This window comes from Bombus impatiens, unplaced genomic scaffold (genome assembly GCF_000188095.3).
Source record: "Bombus impatiens unplaced genomic scaffold, BIMP_2.2 scf_0080, whole genome shotgun sequence".
In the NCBI taxonomy this organism is placed as follows: domain Eukaryota; kingdom Metazoa; phylum Arthropoda; class Insecta; order Hymenoptera; family Apidae; genus Bombus; species Bombus impatiens.
Window position 1 is genome coordinate 1,064,531 of NT_176499.1, and position 19,472 is coordinate 1,084,002.

Consider the following 19,472-nt stretch of genomic DNA (forward strand, 5'->3'; position numbering starts at 1 on the left):
AAAGGGTCGAGGACAGGCCAGAGAGGAAGCTGGGCGCTCGTTAGGTCGAAGCGAATCCTTTTCGGAGGGAAGGAGACATTCCTACGCGTTGACGTAGATATATACCGGGATCGGGGCAACGTATACGTGCGATCCAGCAGGAACCCCTGCCAGAAAATCAATCCGGGACGTCATGCTGCCGTGTGTATCAACATTGGAAAATCAATGGTAACCTGTGACGTAGGAGTCCCGCCTCAGAATGGACCAATAGGGTCGGCCGCTGATCCCCACCATGGCAACCTTTTACACCTACCCACACGAGCAGCAGCGTGCTCATTCCGTAGCAGACTACCGCATCGACCGGACGCGCGTGATCGAGAACGTTGTTGAAAAGGCAGCACGCCGAACTACCATAAAAAACGACCAGCTATCCGTGAAAGCGTACGACGTGTATGCAGTTTTCCAGTCGAAATAGTAGCAACAGCGATTGGGAGAATCAGTTGGCAGCGGTACTAGCAACCACAACAACCTCAGTGACGAGTCATTGTTGTCGTCGACGACGGCGTCTAATCGTTCTATTGGAGTCAGAGAATCTGATCGAAACGAACACTGCGCGAATTTAGGATCGACTCGATTTTGAGACGAAAAACCTAAACGAAAAAGCGGATTCGAATCGCGACAAACGTTTCGCACACGCGTTCCGAAAACTGACTCGTCAATTCCCGCTACAAAGAGAAACTGTCTTGTCAATCTGGTGAAGGGAGAGCACGCAGTGGTACAACGGAATTTCTTGGAAAAACTATCGACGTTTAGCGACGACAGGAACCGTCTGGTTTGAACTTTCCAGAAAAACGGAACGAGAAAGATAACTGCTAGGTATAGTGCTAGGTGAAAGAAAAGGAAGACAACTTTCCGCGGAATAGAAAGAAAGAGAGTGTGTGCTCGGTCACGAGTGCCGGCTATCGAGATGGCGTTTATGATGCCCGTTATGAAAAACGAGTGGGACATTTACAAGACCAACCGCAGTCGTCGATCTTCCGAGTGTTCCAATCCTCAGGCCTGTCGCAGTAGAAAGGTGAGTGGTTTATCTGTTACAAATCCGCCTGAAACCGAACCTACAGAATCGATACAAACGGATCGAGTCACGCGTTCCGGTAACTCGAAGTTGGCGCGAAATTTTGTTCGCACGATGTGTATTCGATTTTCCATATCGTTACGGTAAGTTTCGAGCATTCGTCGCGCTTTTTCAGATAACGATATCGCGTGGAAACGATATTCAAAGACTCGAGAATATCGTTGTTAACTCAAGCACGTTGTTAACGCGTGCCGTATCCGAAATGCATTTCATAGATCGCACGAATTTCGATCACGAATATTTCTCAAGCGTGTCATATAGATACGTAAATACGTACAGCGGCGGTCGGAAATAATTTCACGGTCAGGCAGCGAATGGTCGATTACGCGCGACGAAAGTGACTCGACGACGGATACGAAACATTCCGGCGTTTATTGTGGCACATACCTATTTACACTTCGTGCGCGAGGTAGTCGCATTATCGGCATTCTGGTAATGCTGACGAAGAAAACAGAACGGAAAACACGCTTGCTCGTGCGCTTTTTCGCGAGGAAATAGTTCTTTCCGCGCGTTCGCGACGCGACATTCGTAGGCATATCTTAGCTACGGCGTGATACATGGTTGCGCAACGTTTGTGCCTAATTTCGTAACGCATCGCGTGCGATAATCTTTTCGATAGTATCGCTTTGATCGAATCGCGAAATCACAACTCGATCTATCATCGATAAGGCTATTTAGCTAGACTTCCGGCGTCAAAGGCGAAATTCTTCTCAAGTTTCATCGCCGGTCTTATCTTTATCGCTTTATATCCTTCTAAATTTTACACCATCGATTAGCATTCCTTCGAACCAAATCTTTTCGTTTAAAAACACATTCGTGTTTCGCCGATGCGTGTCGTTTTGAATCGCGGCGATATCGTCGTAGTCGTTGTGGTCGGGCAAAGTTCGAGAAGTGTAAGCGTGAGACCTTGCTATAAATCGCACGGGGCTGTGAACGCGTTAACCGATAATTACGTGTGTATGGATGTTGGACTCGATCGAGCATTTAGCCGAGTTTCAACGACCCGTGTTAACTTTCGATTTACGCGACGTTGTAGTGAATTTCGTAAAGCTTTCGAAATACTCGAATCACCGAAACTCAGCTGGCCATGTGTCAGCGTCTTTGCGATATAGCAAGGACCGTTTGATCGGATGCTAATTCGTATCGGACGTAGAGCCACGCGCGAAGCCAAGAATCGAGCCAATTGCTCTCGTGATAAGAAATTACGTAATCGCGCGTAACCAAAGTACGTGAATCTGCGGCGAGAAATTCGTCGTGTCCGAGGTTGTGGCGCACGTGCGCACGTGCAACATCGATTACTCGATGCGGCGTGCTTGATTGCGAACCACTGTTCCATCGTAACGTTGCATCGAGGGCATTCGGCCTTGTCTGCAACGCAATGCAATGCTAAATTCGCTCCGCGAAGTACACGGCAGAAACAATACGTCGATCGTTTGCCGTATATCCAGTATGGGCGACAGTCGGGTACGCGTTGCCTCTACGATTCTATCTATCTGCCCAAGTATCTACTTGTGCTTACCCCTGCCGTATTCCTACCGATATCGTCGACTCCTCGTACCTGCTCTTCGAGTTTCTCGGTCTAGTTTTCATCCTGGAACTTTTCGAATGCGAGATTATCAACGAGGACTTTCCATCAGGAAAGACGCGCTTTCGAGAAGATTATTGGGTGAATTTCTCCGTCGTTTTTGTTTCGGAAAATTCGAAAGCGTATACGCGTAGCGTGAAATTGCAAAGTATAGTGTAGAATATAAGAATGTTGTGAACCGTGTCGACCGCAGAAGATAGGACCAGATAGAAAGTGAAAGTAGCAGCTATGCAATGAAGTTGGCGCGCGTTTAGAATCGATATCATCCGATCGATACATTTTTAACGATTTCCGTGAGAACTTAAGTAAAGAATTAAGAAACGATTCGTTTTGTTCGCAGGTTTCGGAATGTTCAAAATCCGAGGGTCCATCGTTGTCTACCTCGCCAGGGTCAGACTTTCTGACATCGCCGGCTCACCGTTCCGTGCCCCTTACTTCTCGGCATTTCTCGAGAACGTCCTCGAGGGCGTCTCAAAGCTCGTTGCAAAGTCCGAGCAAGAGTACCGGTTCGTCTCCGCCGAAAACCGGCAGCTCTAACTCTCTGAACAAGTTCCACAATCGGCTGGTGGACAAGTTGAAAAGGTCGTTGAAAAAGGCCGACGATACCGCTGAAGATCAGCGAAACTTGTCGTGAAACAGTCAGGCGGTTTTGGGCCGGCCACCGATTTCCGGCTCGAAACCGATCGAGATCCGACGTACCTCTGCACCCGTTACCACGTCCGCAACGATCCACGAGGGGGTGGTACGATCCTGTCCGGATCCGCCGCCTTCGGCGTGGTAAAACAGCACGACAGCAACAGAAGTGACAACGACAGCAACGGGAATAGAATGGAACGAGCCGTAAGAAGAAAAAGTTTCCCGCGATTCGATTGCCAGTGACGACGATGATGATCGATTCTTGCAACAGTGGCATCTAATAAGAAGGAGCGAAGGACCACAAGCACCGGGAACGAGCAACAAGAAGGATCCAGTGAAAGAGGTACATAATCACAATGGAATTCGTCGTTATCTACGTTATCTACGTTGGCGCGTACGTTGGACTGCGTTTATTTCGCATTCATTTCGCGTTCATTTCGCGTTCATCTCGCGTTCGTTTCGTACGCGTATAATTGCATAGTTCGTGGCCAGTCGGGGTCGGTATAGGATCTTAATGTCCAGACCTAAAAAGCTAGTTCCTTCATTGTACATATATTATTGCGCGTATAAAATCTCAGAAACAGCTCAAGCGTTACACGACCTTCGCTTCTTACTAAAATGACCAAAATTGTTCACGCTCTGTTCCTTCTCTCTCTCTCTCTCTCTCTCTCTCTCTTTCTCCTTCCTCTATTTTCTTTCTTTCTCTTTTTGTCTTCCCCCCTTTCTATTAAAGATGTAGCTAAAACAAAGTTGTATTTCGTTCGAGCTTCTTCCCACTTCTTTGGAATTTATTTACAAGATTCTTACTTTCCTTTTATCATTCGTGTAACGTCTAGCCAATCAAATGGTAACTGTGGTAAATATGTTTTTAAAATATTAGGGCAAGCAGAAAAATGGGCTGACTTATGACGTGGCGTAAGTCGCGTCCGAGTCAAAGGAGTTCCCGTAGAGGTTCTCGCATACGACAACCGGAAACGCTTGTTTTCATCGTTAAGATTACTTGCTGCCTCCAAAGGGAATGTGCGTGCGTATATGCGAAAACTGCGAAAGGGTATACGAATGCGCATTATATACACGTACAATATAGGTGAGCTAGTGAGAGAACGGAGCCTAAGAAAAGACTTACTTATTTTAATCGTATATGTGTATATATATATACACATATATGCGTACTTATATGCGTAAATATTTATTTGACGCTTTCGTTAAACTTCGTCTCGCATAAAACTTAACGAACACGCAAGCAAATACTTTGTCTTCGAAACGATGCACGAATATATATATTTTTTTTTATTTATAAAACGTTGGTCCCGCACAAAAATTGCTTATTTCAAACTTTCTTCCCGATTGATCCGTTTCTGATTTTTTGAGGTTGAACTCCCTGTGGTATCGTTTCGAGGTGAACGTATTTGCAATACATACGAGACTTATTTGCTAGTTTATATCGCAAAAAGGATAGATTTTTTAAAGAATCCTCGCAGTATGTATCCAAGTGTATCATAGCGGTTTTCCTTTGTCCCGCGCCCGAGGTACTGGATTTTGCTGTTTTGATTAGTCGTTACGAAGCGTTTGTTAAATTTCTTTATAGTATAATGATATATTAGTTGCGTCGAGATAAATGGTCGAGCCTGTTACTTGCTATATGTTGAGCAATCTGTTTGATACGAATAATCCTGGAATATAGAAACGAAAGTGTCCTCGAAAATTGGACGCAGAACGACGTCTTTCCAAGACATCGAATGAAATCCTAGAGATACTTTTATGTGCAATTCTACAAATACTAAATTCACGTTTTTTCCTATCCTTCTCCTCTTTACTTTTATTCGATCGTCTCATACACGATGGAAGGTATTGAAAACCAAAGAACGGTATGATTGAAACGTCCTGCTGTTTCTTAAAAAAATTAAAGTTCATACGGAACTTTAACGACGATATAATTCGAGCAAAGTTACAGCAACGTATCGTTCCGTTTCATAATAATTGAACAGTATTTAATTACGTGTAAGATAAACAGAAGTTTGTTTTTTATATGCGTAATACGGTGACATCGTCTGCGTCCATCTATATATTACCGCAATTTTCAATTTTTCGAATAAGATGATCACGCGCTTTCCTTATCGTTTTGCGAAATTACGAAGTGGGAGCAATTATATGATACCGCGTGTAACTCTGTGATACCGTAAGCTATAAGGTAGAATTATTTTGCAACAATCATATAAAAGAAAAACAAAAAAATAAAAAAATGGAGGTAGAAGTTGGGGAAATGTTATTGTTACTACGAAAATTCGTACGAACGCTTCGATTCTCCGTCAATCAATGCGCGTCCTTTGATAGCAACAGCGACGAGTTCTTTCCTCGTTCAATAACAATGTTGATCCGAACGAGAACAAAGGGTCGAACGATTTTTCCTTAATTTTCGATCGAACATGTTCTGGGGATAATTTATTTTCTAAATAGATATCGTTCAACATTAAATTCTAAAAGATTATCAAATTTGATATGAGAAGCACGTCGCCTAATTTTCAAGACGATTGTCTGACAGTTTTTCTTCTCTTTGTTTCCTTTCCTTTTTTTCTTTTCTTTTTTTTTGTTCCTTTTTCTTTTCAGTGAATATACGGGATGAACGAGGAAAGAAAGAACGAACGAACGAAGGAAAAGATCAGATCCGATAAGAATGAAAGGACTAATTCAGAAAAATTGCCGTTATATGTAAGACTGCTTTAGAGAACAGAAAAACAATAGAATTACCGATCTGATGTTAAAACGTGGTGCTTGACGAAGTGTTGGGACGCGCGAAGGATCGAGAACGTTGCACGAACCTTGGCGAAATTTCGTTCCATCATTTCGTTGATTGATTTGTACTGATTAGGAACAATGGTGTTATTAGAATTTAGAGATTGACGAGATAATACGATCTATTTATTACGGCGGCCTCGGACCGCGGAGTAAACGTGGATTGGAAGCCTTGACCTCCTATCTTTTTGTATATAATATTTTTCCCCTTGATTCGAAATATTTACATAACGTTTATTACTTTTTAATTCGATTTATAAAACACTTAGCTGTACGTATCTTATAGTTTATCTGTTCCAGCTCGATCCACTTTCATTCTACGGTCACAATGTTCGCGCAACTATAAAGCTATATGAATATATACAAATATATTTATATATATTTGAATATGTACATACGTATACATCGACACACGCACACGCGCTCGTCGCGCGCCTGTTGTGTGCATATATACATATACATTATTCGACAATTTGACTATTTTTTGTATAACTATTGCAACTACGTTATGGTTATTCGTTATACCTCACTCGGGACATTTTGAGCTGATTTTTAGCGCGTGGCTGAGGAGATGGAGGTACGAGTCATGGGGAAACGGTCAGGAGCAATTTCATACGAAAGTACAAATTGATAGTTTCGGCTTGGATTGAGCGATAGAATCGAACATAAATATCAGAAAATAATTTCTATCGCGTTTAGAGATATGCATGGTGAGCTTTATGTTGAAACCTATTACGTACCTTTTACGTATTTACTTAGGTATACTTTACGTATAATAAAACGGCCTGAATAACGCTTTTGTATTATAAGTAGAATATGCTCGCCGTTTCATATTTTGTCTAATATTTTTGCAGTGTAGAAGTAGAATTGTCGCTTTGGCGATTCAAAACGACATTATTCGTCGATATACATAGTATCGTTGATCCCTCAATGACTTTCTCCTCAACCATGACGATTGAATGTCACTGCCAAAATCCCCAGGATCGCATAAAAATATAACATCTATATACATACATGATAGACTTCACGAGCGGCTGTTGCTTTTTCCGCGGCAACCTGTTCGTTCTTTGCCACCACAAACCTCTATCATTCTCTCGCTATTTTTCGGTCTTATGTTGTGTATTTATTTTTTTTTCTTTTTATAAAATAGCAGCTTTTGTTATTGAAAAGCCCGTAACGCTCGTTCTTCAACGTAACTTCACCAAGAATGAAATGTCGGGTACATTATCGAGCTTCTTAATTTCTCAATATTTCAAGATTGAAAAAAGAAGAAATAACAAAATATACGATACTAAGCGAACGTTTGGAATTTTTTGTCAAAAACCTGTTATCAATCTTTTTTTTTTTCTTGTCCTATTTTTCTTTTCTGGACGTATATACGTACATGGACGTACAAAATGGAAAAGAAAGCGAAATATGACGGGTGCACATTCCATGAATATAATTATACATGTATAAAATAACGAGTCCGTTAGCGTTTGTTAAGACATTCGAGTAAGATATTACAGGCGAACATTCAAGATGAATAATATATCTAAAGTTTGAAAGCTTACAATAGACTCGGTTCATCATTATCATATATCGTGATTTTTATGTCATGTTCAATAAATGAGTTTCAAAGTATTAACAGAGTATTTCTTAATTTCCTGAAGTATTTTTTTCCAAAGGTAAACCTGTGACAGCGAAAGTTCCCACAGCTTCTTAGGATGCTCGCATAATTTTTTCATACTGAGTCACGCAACAATTTCAATATGACGACAATTAGTTGCTTAATACGACGATGACACGTGCAAAATAGCATTTGATATTCGAGTTACGAATGAGCAATCGTTATGACTCATGATTATATAGAATTTTTCAAGTATGATTTACCAATAATATCGATAAGAATAGAAACGATCGCATTGATACGATCGACGAACGACAGACCGATTGTATCAGGCATCGGGCATTCGATCTTAAAAGTATGGCAGATATAAGAACGATATTAAGTTTTAAGATTGATTTGACAAACTTGTCGAAACCCAATTTGCAATCAAAGTTTCGTCGAACGATTTTCAGCATCGAAAATAAGGTAAGCTAAACGTATAGTCGAGGAAAATTTGGAAGACGGAATTGTCGACGTAACCGCCTGTTGTAGATAGCACAATAGGCTGAAGTATGTATATTGTGAAATAAATCGTTCGTTCTAAAGAAAAAAAATATAAATTCATATTACCGGTTGGTATTTAAATGCATTGTGTTGGTAAACTAATCGATATATCGTCTTAACTGAAATAGTACCAAAAGGACGTTCTTCGAGTTCGTTATACTTTAAATAGAATCACCTTTGCCGTATCTGTAACACATTTACATAAACGTCGCGTGAGTACGTTGATTTTTCGATTGCAATCGACCTCCACACTAAGTTTTTTCGTTTATGCGGCTATTAATATCGTTAATGATAGCATAACTATGTACATACTTTGTTCGTTTTATGTTTAATTTCAATGCACAAGCAGTCAGCTCGTTAGATAGATATACTTGGAGTTCTCAAAAATAAAATCTAACTAAAATGATACTTTGCGTTAAAATAACACTGTGTGAATGTAACTCGATCATACACGAGCCGCTTGTAAGAATACTTCCACGAGTTTCTTTTGATAATTGCGGCAAACTCGTTCTTTTCGTGATATTTGAAAAAGCCTAGAGGAAATAGTCGTATTTTTAGTTTATTCTGCGGTAGCTAACGTCATCGTAGTCGCATGCAATCGTTACTTTGACGTAACACATGAATAACAATGAATCGTACGTAGAAAACTTCAACGAGATTTGCATTGTCAAAATTGTTATACCGTTTAGCCTGTTATTATCAGAAATTAAAAATGAGATAACACACGATCGACATTGCGCAACTGAAATTTATGCTCAAATTTGAAGGCAACTTAATTCTAGTAAGTATGAAATGAAACTCGTGTTTCGATCAACTGATATCTCTAAATAAATTCAACGAGGTTAAGAGTAAAGAACGGCGTTAAAAAATATTTAGCCAGTGAAGCTAAAAATAATTATTATGGAAACGACCGTAGTCGATAATTTTTACATATCCAATATGTCAAAGTTGTTGGAATCATTGGATCATGATGTTGCAATACATGGATATTCTCGTTATCTTCCACATACTAATATAGAAACGAAAAAATAGCTTACTATGCGATGAAAAAAGCATTAATTTATCAACGCGTGATTTATGGCTATCATTCTCGATAAAATCATTGAAATAATAGATAATGGTGACATAGAGAATAATTCGAATTTACCCTACCCAAATGAATCGAAGATGCCTACCATTGACATTTATACGCAGGCTGGACACCAAACATTTTGGATATGTCGAAATATGAGTACGGAAGTTGAATGCAAGTGGAAGGAGTTTCAGTGCGGAATAAGCGGTTGACTACGCCACTGGTTTTCACGAATGGAAATTTCCACAGCGTGAGGAGCCGCCGCGTACGGTGGTGTGTCACTGTTTGGTTTACTAACGCGAAAATTGTACCAGTGCAACAGAAAAATACTTGGCGTAACTACGCGCGAAACACGTGAAAAACAATATCACGTGCATAGTAGTTCGATGCTTTTGTTCCATTTATGGCTGCAATTTACCCCATGACACGATCAACTCCGTTTCGGTTTCTTTCATATTTAGAAAATGCAGTTCTATCTAGGAATAACTAGAGGATTTGGACAAGAACGTCGAGTACAGAGATGCAGGAAGGAAGTTAAGCAGCGTGTAGGTAGTCACCGGATGACACCCACCATGCATTATCTCGTCTCATTCTCATTGGCAAAGTGTAAGTAAGTATGTACATGTTGTGGGCTCATTCAGCCGGACAGCTTAGAAAGCTCGCATCCAACGTCTATCGACCGACTACATTTCATTCCGTTCTCCCCTCTCTGTTTCTTCATTCCCGATCAAAGCGATTCCTACCATTCGCATAGGTTTTTTATTTATTTATTTATTTATTTATTTATTTACATTTTACAATTTGTCCAGTAGGACATTTGGTAAAATATTATAGCTTAGTAATATAGCAATATAACATGTGGATGGCTACCCCCAGTGGGATACCATCTTCGAATTTGATAGATTTATTTCTTTAATCATCTCAGATAATACGAAGCAACTAAAGGACAAACTAAAAAAATTCTATTGGCTCACGGGCCGACGCTCCAAACTAAACATACAGAATAAAATTACTCTCTACAAGACCGTAATAAAACCTGTCTGGACCTACGGAATCCAACTATGGGGAACAGCAAGTAACTCCAACATTTACGCGTATAGGATGGACAGGTACATGGGACGATTGTTAGCACCTTGTCCTTGATCGAAGAGTCATTGTTACGTCCCGTGACTTGCTACACAAAGCAGACTCTAACCCCTGGGCAAGATGACCGCCAAATGTTTGAATATCTTTACTGCATTAGAACGTGAAGGTACGGGAAATCTGGTTTTTCTCGCGTAGATGCCTCCCGTTAGTAACCTTCTCTCAGGGGCAAGTAGTATCTTTCCTCCTCTTCCAACCTTGTAACTTAATCAGGTAGCAGCTATGTCCGTCGCCCTCACTTTCCTAAAGAAACATTGTCATCAACGAGTCCGCTTATCTCGTATCCTTAGACACACACATCGCCAGTTTTCCTCCGCTGCATCATCGTCACAGAAGTTTGAGCTGCTTTACGTTTTCTGGCCCGTCAACATTTTAACTTACAAATTATACTTATCTATAATAAGTATTAACTTATTATAAATAATCAGACATGTCACTGCGCCACGCCAGAAAAATTACTGAAAATTCTCAACGCGAGAATTGATTGTAATTTTAATAAATAAAATAAATAAAAATTTATTTCTTTAATGTGGTGAGTGTTTGTATGTTAGGTTATGTCCTTTGTGAGATCTGTTGGGTGTTTCCTTTTTAGTCTTCTTTTCGCATAGGTTAAATAACGATTTCTCGACTGGCAACCTTACGCGTATAGGATGGACAGGTACATGGGACGATTGTTAGCACCTTGTCCTTGATCGAAGAGTCATTGTTACGTCCCGTGACTTGCTACACAAAGCAGACTCTAACCCCTGGGCAAGATGACCGCCAAATGTTTGAATATCTTTACTGCATTAGAACGTGAAGGTACGGGAAATCTGGTTTTTCTCGCGTAGATGCCTCCCGTTAGTAACCTTCTCTCAGGGGCAAGTAGTATCTTTCCTCCTCTTCCAACCTTGTAACTTAATCAGGTAGCAGCTATGTCCGTCGCCCTCACTTTCCTAAAGAAACATTGTCATCAACGAGTCCGCTTATCTCGTATCCTTAGACACACACATCGCCAGTTTTCCTCCGCTGCATCATCGTCACAGAAGTTTGAGCTGCTTTACGTTTTCTGGCCCGTCAACATTTTAACTTACAAATTATACTTATCTATAATAAGTATTAACTTATTATAAATAATTAGCCTTGTCACTGCGCCAGAAAAGATACTGAAAATTCTCAATGCGAGAATTGATTGTAAACTTTAATAAATATTAGAAAAAAAAAACATTTTAACTTGCGATCAAATCTTTGTACATGCGATACACTCGCAGACTTGTATTCGAAGTTGTTAGAAATAAAGTGCGTGTTTTAATTTATTAACCAGGTGTTAGCATCAATTCAACCACCTCTATTATCCTAACCGAAATAGGGGATCGATCATTTCGTGGCGTCGATTATCAAATCGTAACGGGAATTTACGACTCTCGTCGGCGCGCTTCTTCGCAATCGCGTCTCTCCGCGAACAGTCGAACAGTCATGCTGTTGATGAAATCCTATTGATGCGATTGATTGATGAAAAGGTAGGTTCGACGCGTGAACAATCTCGATTCAACAGTATTTAACCGAGTCGCTTTGCATACAAACGACTTTGCTTTAAATGCGATCTATTTAGGGAGACGAAGCTCGAGACCTTGCTATTTGTAGAACGATCGACGGCACGCCGAGTCGCACCGCGCTGTTCCGAAACGACCATGGTGGAAGAACTCGTTGAACTCCGAATGCGGTTGACGAGTTCAGAAGCACAGGTAGAACGCGGTTCGGAAAAGAATTCAGGTCGATGGACTTTCTGGCTGGTACGGAATAGGGTCGCCGATCAATACGTTTGTACGGCGATACTATTTCTAACTCGTTGTGAATTATTCTTAGAACACAACTCCTCTCACGTTGATTCGTTAACATGCAACATGGCTGGGAAATTCATGAACCGCGATCGACTTCTCTTCGTACACGAGAAGGCTCACGCGATCAAGCCGGGTCATCGGCTCAAAAAGATTATACTTTTTTAAACTTCACTCGCGGCAACAATTGCTTTTTTCTTATGGTTTTCCTTCTGCTTAATCTTTTCAACTCGTTATCTACATACGTGTGAGCATGAACGCTCGAAATAATTGATCGTTATACAAAGGCAAGATAACGCGATATCGCTTGGATAATTGTTTCCTAAACCTTGCGTTTCTCTGATTAACTGATTCCTAGACCTCGCGTTCTTTCGAGTCATACGATAGATTTGCACGAATTTCCAATCCGATCGATTAAGAATTGCTTTGTGATTAATCGTACAATCATTCACGAGATAAGGAAGCAACATAAATAAAAGCCTGTTTTAAAAAGTTGCCGAAGCGTTGCAAGGTCCTCTTAAACCTAATCCAGACCGATAGGCGATTGTCTATAGACAATCTATACGTCATACATACGTTCGTTTCTCCGCAGATTTTCCATGGACAACGTTATTCCACTGATTGGCTGCTAACAATTGTCTGTCAGTTTGGAGTAAGCTGTAGGCGTATATATTTACAGGTATCGATTTTATGCTTAAGTCTAAAGAAATCCTTCTCGATCGAGCAAGGAGCCTATAGTGTAAATACTTCGATTGGACATTCTATCAATCTGTTTCGTATATTATATTGTATTACACAAAATAAAATTACCCTCTATAAAACCGTAATAAAACCTGTCTGGACCTACGGAATCCAACTATGGGGAACAGCAAGTAACTCCAACATTGAAATACTTCAACGCTTCCAATCGAAAACGCTAAAATCCATTATAAATGCACCCTGGTATGTCACCAACGAACTAATACATTGCGACCTCAAGATACCCACAGTCAAAGAGGAAATTTTTTTTTATTATTTATTAGAATTACAATCAATTCTCGCGTTGAGAATTTTCAGTAATTTTTCTGGCGTGGCGCAGTAACATGGCTAGTTATTTATGATAAATTAATACTTGTTATAGATAAGTATAATTTGTACTTAAGTATCGTAAATAAGTAGATGTTACTGAATTTAAATAACTAGTTGAATCTGTCGTTTAGGTCTAGCGGGTAGTGCCTCTTCAGCCTGCGAATCTGGTCTGTCGTATCAAGTAGTCCAGTGATTAGGGGGTTTCGGTGTTTGTTGACTCTTTTGCTATATCTATCGCTATATTTTGCTATTTCCTCTTTGACTGTGGGTATCTTGAGGTCGCAATGTATTAGTTCGTTGGTGACATACCAGGGTGCATTTATAATGGATTTTAGCGTTTTCGATTGGAAGCGTTGAAGTATTTCAATGTTGGAGTTACTTGCTGTTCCCCATAGTGTCCAGACAGGTTTTATTACGGTGTTGTAGAGGGTAATTTTGTTCTGTGTGCTTAGGTTGGATTTCTTGAGTTTGTCCTTCAGTTGCTTTGTTTTGTCTGTGATGTGATTTTTCCAAGTTAGCCTCCTGTCCAGGGTCATGCCCAGGTATCTGACTGAGTCCTTGCTAGGAATTATTGTGTTGTTAATGGTGACCTGGGGGCAGGTTATCAAAGAGGAAATAGCAAAATATAGCTATATAGATATAGCAAAAGAGTCAACAAACATCGAAAATTCTCAACGCGAGAATTGATTGTAATTTCAACAAATAAATAAAAAAAAAAAATATTTTCTTAGGTAGTCTGCCCACGACACTATAATAGTTTACAGCGATAAAGAAAATATAGCTTCCCATTATGGATCACGTTGGAAAAAGGAAAAGAAACTTTCCACTGTTGATACCATGACTGAACTGCAAGCTACCTTTTGTTTCTTTACGACACATCGTAGATAAATCCAAATAACTTAAATTAAAAGTAAAAAATTCTACTGGCTCATTGGCAGACGTTCTAACTTAAGCGTGCAGAGTAAAATAATGCTACAAAGTAAAATAAAGCCACCACGCCAGAATAATTTACTTATAATTCTCAATGAGAATTGATTGTAAAATTCTTCCAAATAAAAAAAAAATTATAAAGCCATATTAAAACCTGTTTGGACCTATGGGATCCAACTATGGGGAACAGCGAGTAATTCCAACATAGAAATTCTTCAACGATTCCAATCAAAAACTCTAAGATCCTTAATAGATGCACCTTGGTATGTACCAACGAACAATACATCGCGACCTTAAGATACCTACAGTTAAGAAATATCCAAATTCAGTAATAGATATAACATAAGAGTTAACAACCACCAAAACCCATTAGTTACTCAATTACCCTTGTTTCTTTTTTATTTGGTAGACTTTTTACAATCAATTCTTATTGAGAATTATAAGTAAATTATTTTGGCGTGATACTGTAACTTGGATTATAAGAGTTTATAGTATATTTGATTCTAGTTGAATCTAATGCTAAAATCTAAAGGGTAATGTCTTTTTAGTCTGCGGATCTGATCCGTCGTGTTAAGTAATTGGGTAACTAATGGGTTTTGGTGGTTATTAACTCTTTTGGATATTTCTTCTTTAACAGTGGGTATCTGCTCAATTACTTTACACGACGGATCAGATCCGCAGGCTAAAAAGACATTACCCTGTAGATTTTTTTTTTTTTTTTTAATTCTTTACATTCACAATTTGTCCAATTTGGATATTTGGTAGAATTCTTTAGCTGTTTGATTATCATGTGGGTGGCTACCCCCAGCGGAATACCATCTTCGTATTTGTTAGATTGTGTCCTTTGTGAGGTCTGCTGGGTGTCTCCTTTTCAGTCTTCTATCCATGTCCTCTAGATTTAAGCATTAGATTCAGCTAGAATCAAACACACGATAATCACTTATTATTCACGTCATAGTACCACGCTAAAATAATTTACTCATAATTCTCAATGACAATTGATTGTAAAATACATCCAAATAAAAAAAAATATTTCTTTAATTTTTTCTCGCATTGGAACGTCGCTATCTGTCATCCTCGTACAATTCATAACATTGTTAAATCAAACCATATATATTCGATGTACTTCAGATTATCGGAAAACATCCCCGGTGTTTCGCTATTTATCGCGACGAGGAGTGTCATTTGTACCTGCTAAAACGGCACGACTTGTTTCTGAATTTATCGACAAAGTTGGTAATAACACAGACGAATACCTTCAGTTATTAATAATAACGACCGTTTACCGATGAACGTCACTGCACGATAATACATCAACAAAATACCGCTTCGATGTATATATATACTTTTTTCATAATAAATCGAATTAAACGTTACGCAATTTGTTATTTATCTTTTTAATTCCCACAATGTATATATATGTACTTTTTTCATAGCAAATCGAATTAAATATTATGCAATGCGTCATCTGTCTTTTTAATTCCCACAATGTTTAATTAGTCATCGCACATGAATCTTAGTATTTACGATATAGTACTAATAAGTACGATATACGTACCTACAGCCAAAATTATTAGCAGAAAGGTAAGTAAAGTTGGCACGTAGCAGGCTAGAGTGCTCAACTTCGAACAAGTTGACACAGATTTCTGTGAATTACTGGATACAAACGTATGTCTATAGGGATGCGAGTAACGTTAGGGTTAAAAGGTTATTTTACCGTTTGAGAATTAATTGCATTATAATCTCGAAGGAGGAAGTTTCGCGATTTCACGCACGGTGAACGTGAATTGTGTGTGAGTACGTTCGATCGACATAGCGTCTGTACTTATATGTCAACCAGCCTACCTTGTTATTTTCGGCGTAATAGCGACGTAGGTCGTCGCAGCGAGCGGCGCCTAGGGGTGCCGTGACGCGCCGTCTCGACACCCACGTGAACATTTTTGCAAGCACGCTGTCACGATCACTGCCAAAGCATGCAGTTGTGATACACACGATAAACCTGAGGATTGGCATACCTATAGGCGAACATTGTAATACCTAGAAACCTCCCACCGTAAGAGCGAGCGGATGTATAAAGGAGCCAGGCTACGGATGAAAGAATAGAAGGAGTTTAAAAGCGAATCAGTGCGTACTGTCATTCTGCCCGAATTTCTAACAAGTCTTTCGTTGTATACATCGTATACTTCTGCGGAAAGACAAGACTTATTGTTAGTACAAGATGTAACGCGCAGTTCGAATAAAATTAAAGGAAATAGCGATGCAGAGATTTAGTTTGTTATTTCTCATTTATTTTCAACGTTAACGTTTTAACATACAACCTCTTTCCGCTACAGATTTAGTGCGTATAGCACCGGCAGTTCCTTATCATTTATCCTTGTGATTAAACACTGGCAACATTCACGTACTTACGTAGCTACAGCGATTCCGTCCCATGAAAGATCGATTTTCTTTCTTACATCGCCGTTTCTCGCCTCGATTCGGACATGATTACGCCGCTAATCAATTACATCAGTTGTTAATGTAATGCAAAATATTTGCAGTCTTTTACTGGCAATATAACCCTCCATATTAAAAAAGTGTATTGGAAGTCATTAAAATTCATTTTTATGAAGATTAAAGATTAATTTATCGTTGGAACGAGGAATCGGCTATTCTTTATGACGCATGTCAGTTATCAAGACAGCTGTCCACTTAACTTTCTTGTATAATTTATACATTATGTTGGTTCTCTTTGACCTATCCTAATCCAACTTCATACGTAACTACGTATACGTTATACATACGCAGATGTAATTAACAAACATGATAAATGCAGCTTTTATCTTCGTCGTGCGTGCTGCTAAATTTGGACTGCTTTTTCTGCAATTAATCGTATTAATAATTTCAATTTGGATTAAGACAATCCGTCCGCAAATTTTAAATCTTTGCGACTGGCGGTCAGTATATCGATACAGTGCATGCTCAGAGACGTCTCTAAACTGTATGCGCTGGAAAACAGTTTTAAAACGTATCCTTTATTGCAATTTGCACTAGTTTGCTAAATAATTCAGCAGATTTAGAAATAGCCGTATTTAGATAACAAGCAGTGAATCGAAAATATCATCATTATGATTCTTCATCGTGACTGTACATGTATAAGTTCTTTACTCGTGTAGTTGCTAATGATATAGACGTGCGTAGTTGACGTGACAATTCCATCTGCTTTTTATTACGTGCCCTGATTGAATTCGTACGTAACGCAACACGTTGCTATTTGACAGCTCTATCGCCGCGCACAAATACGCTTCCTGTTAACTGGATTATTATTAATACCTTTTTAAAGAATCTGGTAGATTTAGTGGATTTCGATAACGTAATCTAAATCGGATCTTTTAAAATTATTGAATTCTACAATACATAACTATTAAAAAAGGAATACCAGAAATATTTTGGTGGAAACTTTAAACGATCGATTCGGATTTGAACAGATGATAACGATATCCCTCGAGGGACGACAAATTTGGTCGTGCACTCGAAGATGGTATCACGCTGGGGTAGCCATCCACATGTTCGTTAGCAATTAAGCTAGAAAAATTTACCAAATGTCCAGCTGGACGAATTACATAATTAAAAAAAAGAAAAAAAAAATTTGGTCGTACATTTGCGTATCACGCTTCGCTAGAAATGAAATGGTTTTTAATGACTAAGAACTAGCATTTTTTTTTTTATTTATTTATTTACATTTTACAATTTGTCCAGTAGGAGATTTGGTAAAATATTATAGCTTAGTAGTATAATAATATAACATGTGGATGGCTGCCCCCAGTGAGATACCATCTTCGAATTTGATTGATTTATTTCTTTAGTGAGGTGAGTGTTTGTCCTTTGTGAGATCTGTTGGGTGTTTCCTTTTTAATCTTCTTTTTATTTTGATGTGTCGACCATTTCCGCTACCAGCCGGACTAAGAACTAGCATGACTGTCAATCGTGAACAACCTAACGCAGTTTGGACTTAGATGCAATAAATATAATTGACACGACTAACGTCTATTGTGAAATTGGCGTCAAAATAATCCCGCGATCTTATCAGGGGATTTCACGTATATAACGATTTTGATCGCGAGCATAGAAAATTCTGCTGTACTGATAATTCGATCAAATGGTTCAACAAGGCAACAGGGAACAACTTAATCGCGCGAAATCGACTCGACCTTGGTACAAGATCTTGGATTCTCAACAAGGACAATATTATCTGGCTGGGGAAATTCCCTACTGCCGTCTGCCGAGACCGATTCGCTTTTTCAAGGGAAACCAGTCTTAGCCATGTTTCTGTATCGGTTTTCTACCCTCCATACAGATGTCGGTGTAAGGTCTTGCCATCGACCGGTTACCGACCAGTTATGTAGCCGTTTAAAACTTGAAAATCACAGCACGAGCGCAGCATTTCATTCGTTTCAAATCGTTTTCTAACCATTCATCTTCTTAGAATTGTCGGATAACTAACTGTTCATTCATGCTGAATCATACGGATCATTTACAATTTATAGTGAATTATTTACCTGTTGAAATTAATCGAATAGCAGTTAATTGACAAATGCTGGTAAGTTTGGTCTAAATGTCGATTACCGATTTACAGATAAAGCGGGATTTTCAAATTTCAAAGCTTTTCATATACCTATATATGTACTATGTATTTTCCTATGGCCATATGCGTACATGGTATGTCCACGCAAACCTACACAAATACAGAATGGTATGTGGTAAAAAAATAGCTTGCGACGTATACTTGATACAAGTATCGGTTTTCGATTACGTTACATTTCTTCTTTTTCTTTTTTCTCTATTCAGTAATAGATTAATATTAACTACGACGAAATATTGCGATTATATCGAACTTATTTACTGACAATATGAAAAAAACTTGCTTGTCATTCGTATTTTCCGCCTACCTTCCCATCATTTTCATTTGAAATTAGATCGAACAAGAAACGTGGTTTAATTCCTTTCCGATGTACCTTTCTAATATATCTACATTCTACGTCGTACTCAAATGACACTGAAAGCGCGGATGCAGAGAACTCCGACCGACCGAAATCAATACCACGTTGGCCTACTACGTCGTGGCCTTCTTTTCAGCTAAATCCATTTGCCGTGAAAGACAATAACGGACAACCGATACATCA

At 39.1% G+C, this 19,472-nt stretch overlaps 1 protein-coding gene and 1 long non-coding RNA gene across 2 annotated transcripts; both read left to right on the forward strand.

Annotated features, from left to right (window-relative positions):
- The first annotated feature begins 293 nt into the window (after positions 1-293).
- LOC100750103 lies at positions 294-7,751 on the forward strand. The gene is made up of 2 exons (XM_003485754.4): positions 294-1,054; positions 3,040-7,751. The coding sequence occupies exons 1-2, from the start codon at positions 947-949 to the stop codon at positions 3,331-3,333; spliced, it is 402 nt and encodes a 133-aa protein (XP_003485802.1). The 5' UTR covers positions 294-946; the 3' UTR covers positions 3,334-7,751.
- Positions 7,752-16,327: 8,576 nt separating this feature from the next.
- Positions 16,328-16,921, forward strand: LOC117152593. Its single transcript, XR_004462988.1, has 2 exons — positions 16,328-16,517; positions 16,644-16,921. It is a non-coding gene; the product is annotated as an uncharacterized LOC117152593 (long non-coding RNA).
- The last annotated feature ends 2,551 nt before the right edge of the window (positions 16,922-19,472 follow it).

What these genes read in the sequence shown, in the direction of transcription:
- LOC100750103 (XM_003485754.4), top strand. Translation starts at nt 947, where the DNA reads ATGGCGTTTATGATGCCCGTTATGAAAAACGAGTGGGACATTTACAAG. An exon ending in AGGCCTGTCGCAGTAGAAAG is followed by an intron (nt 1,055 to 3,039) that starts GTGAGTGGTTTA and finishes TTTTGTTCGCAG; the next exon opens with GTTTCGGAATGTTCAAAATC.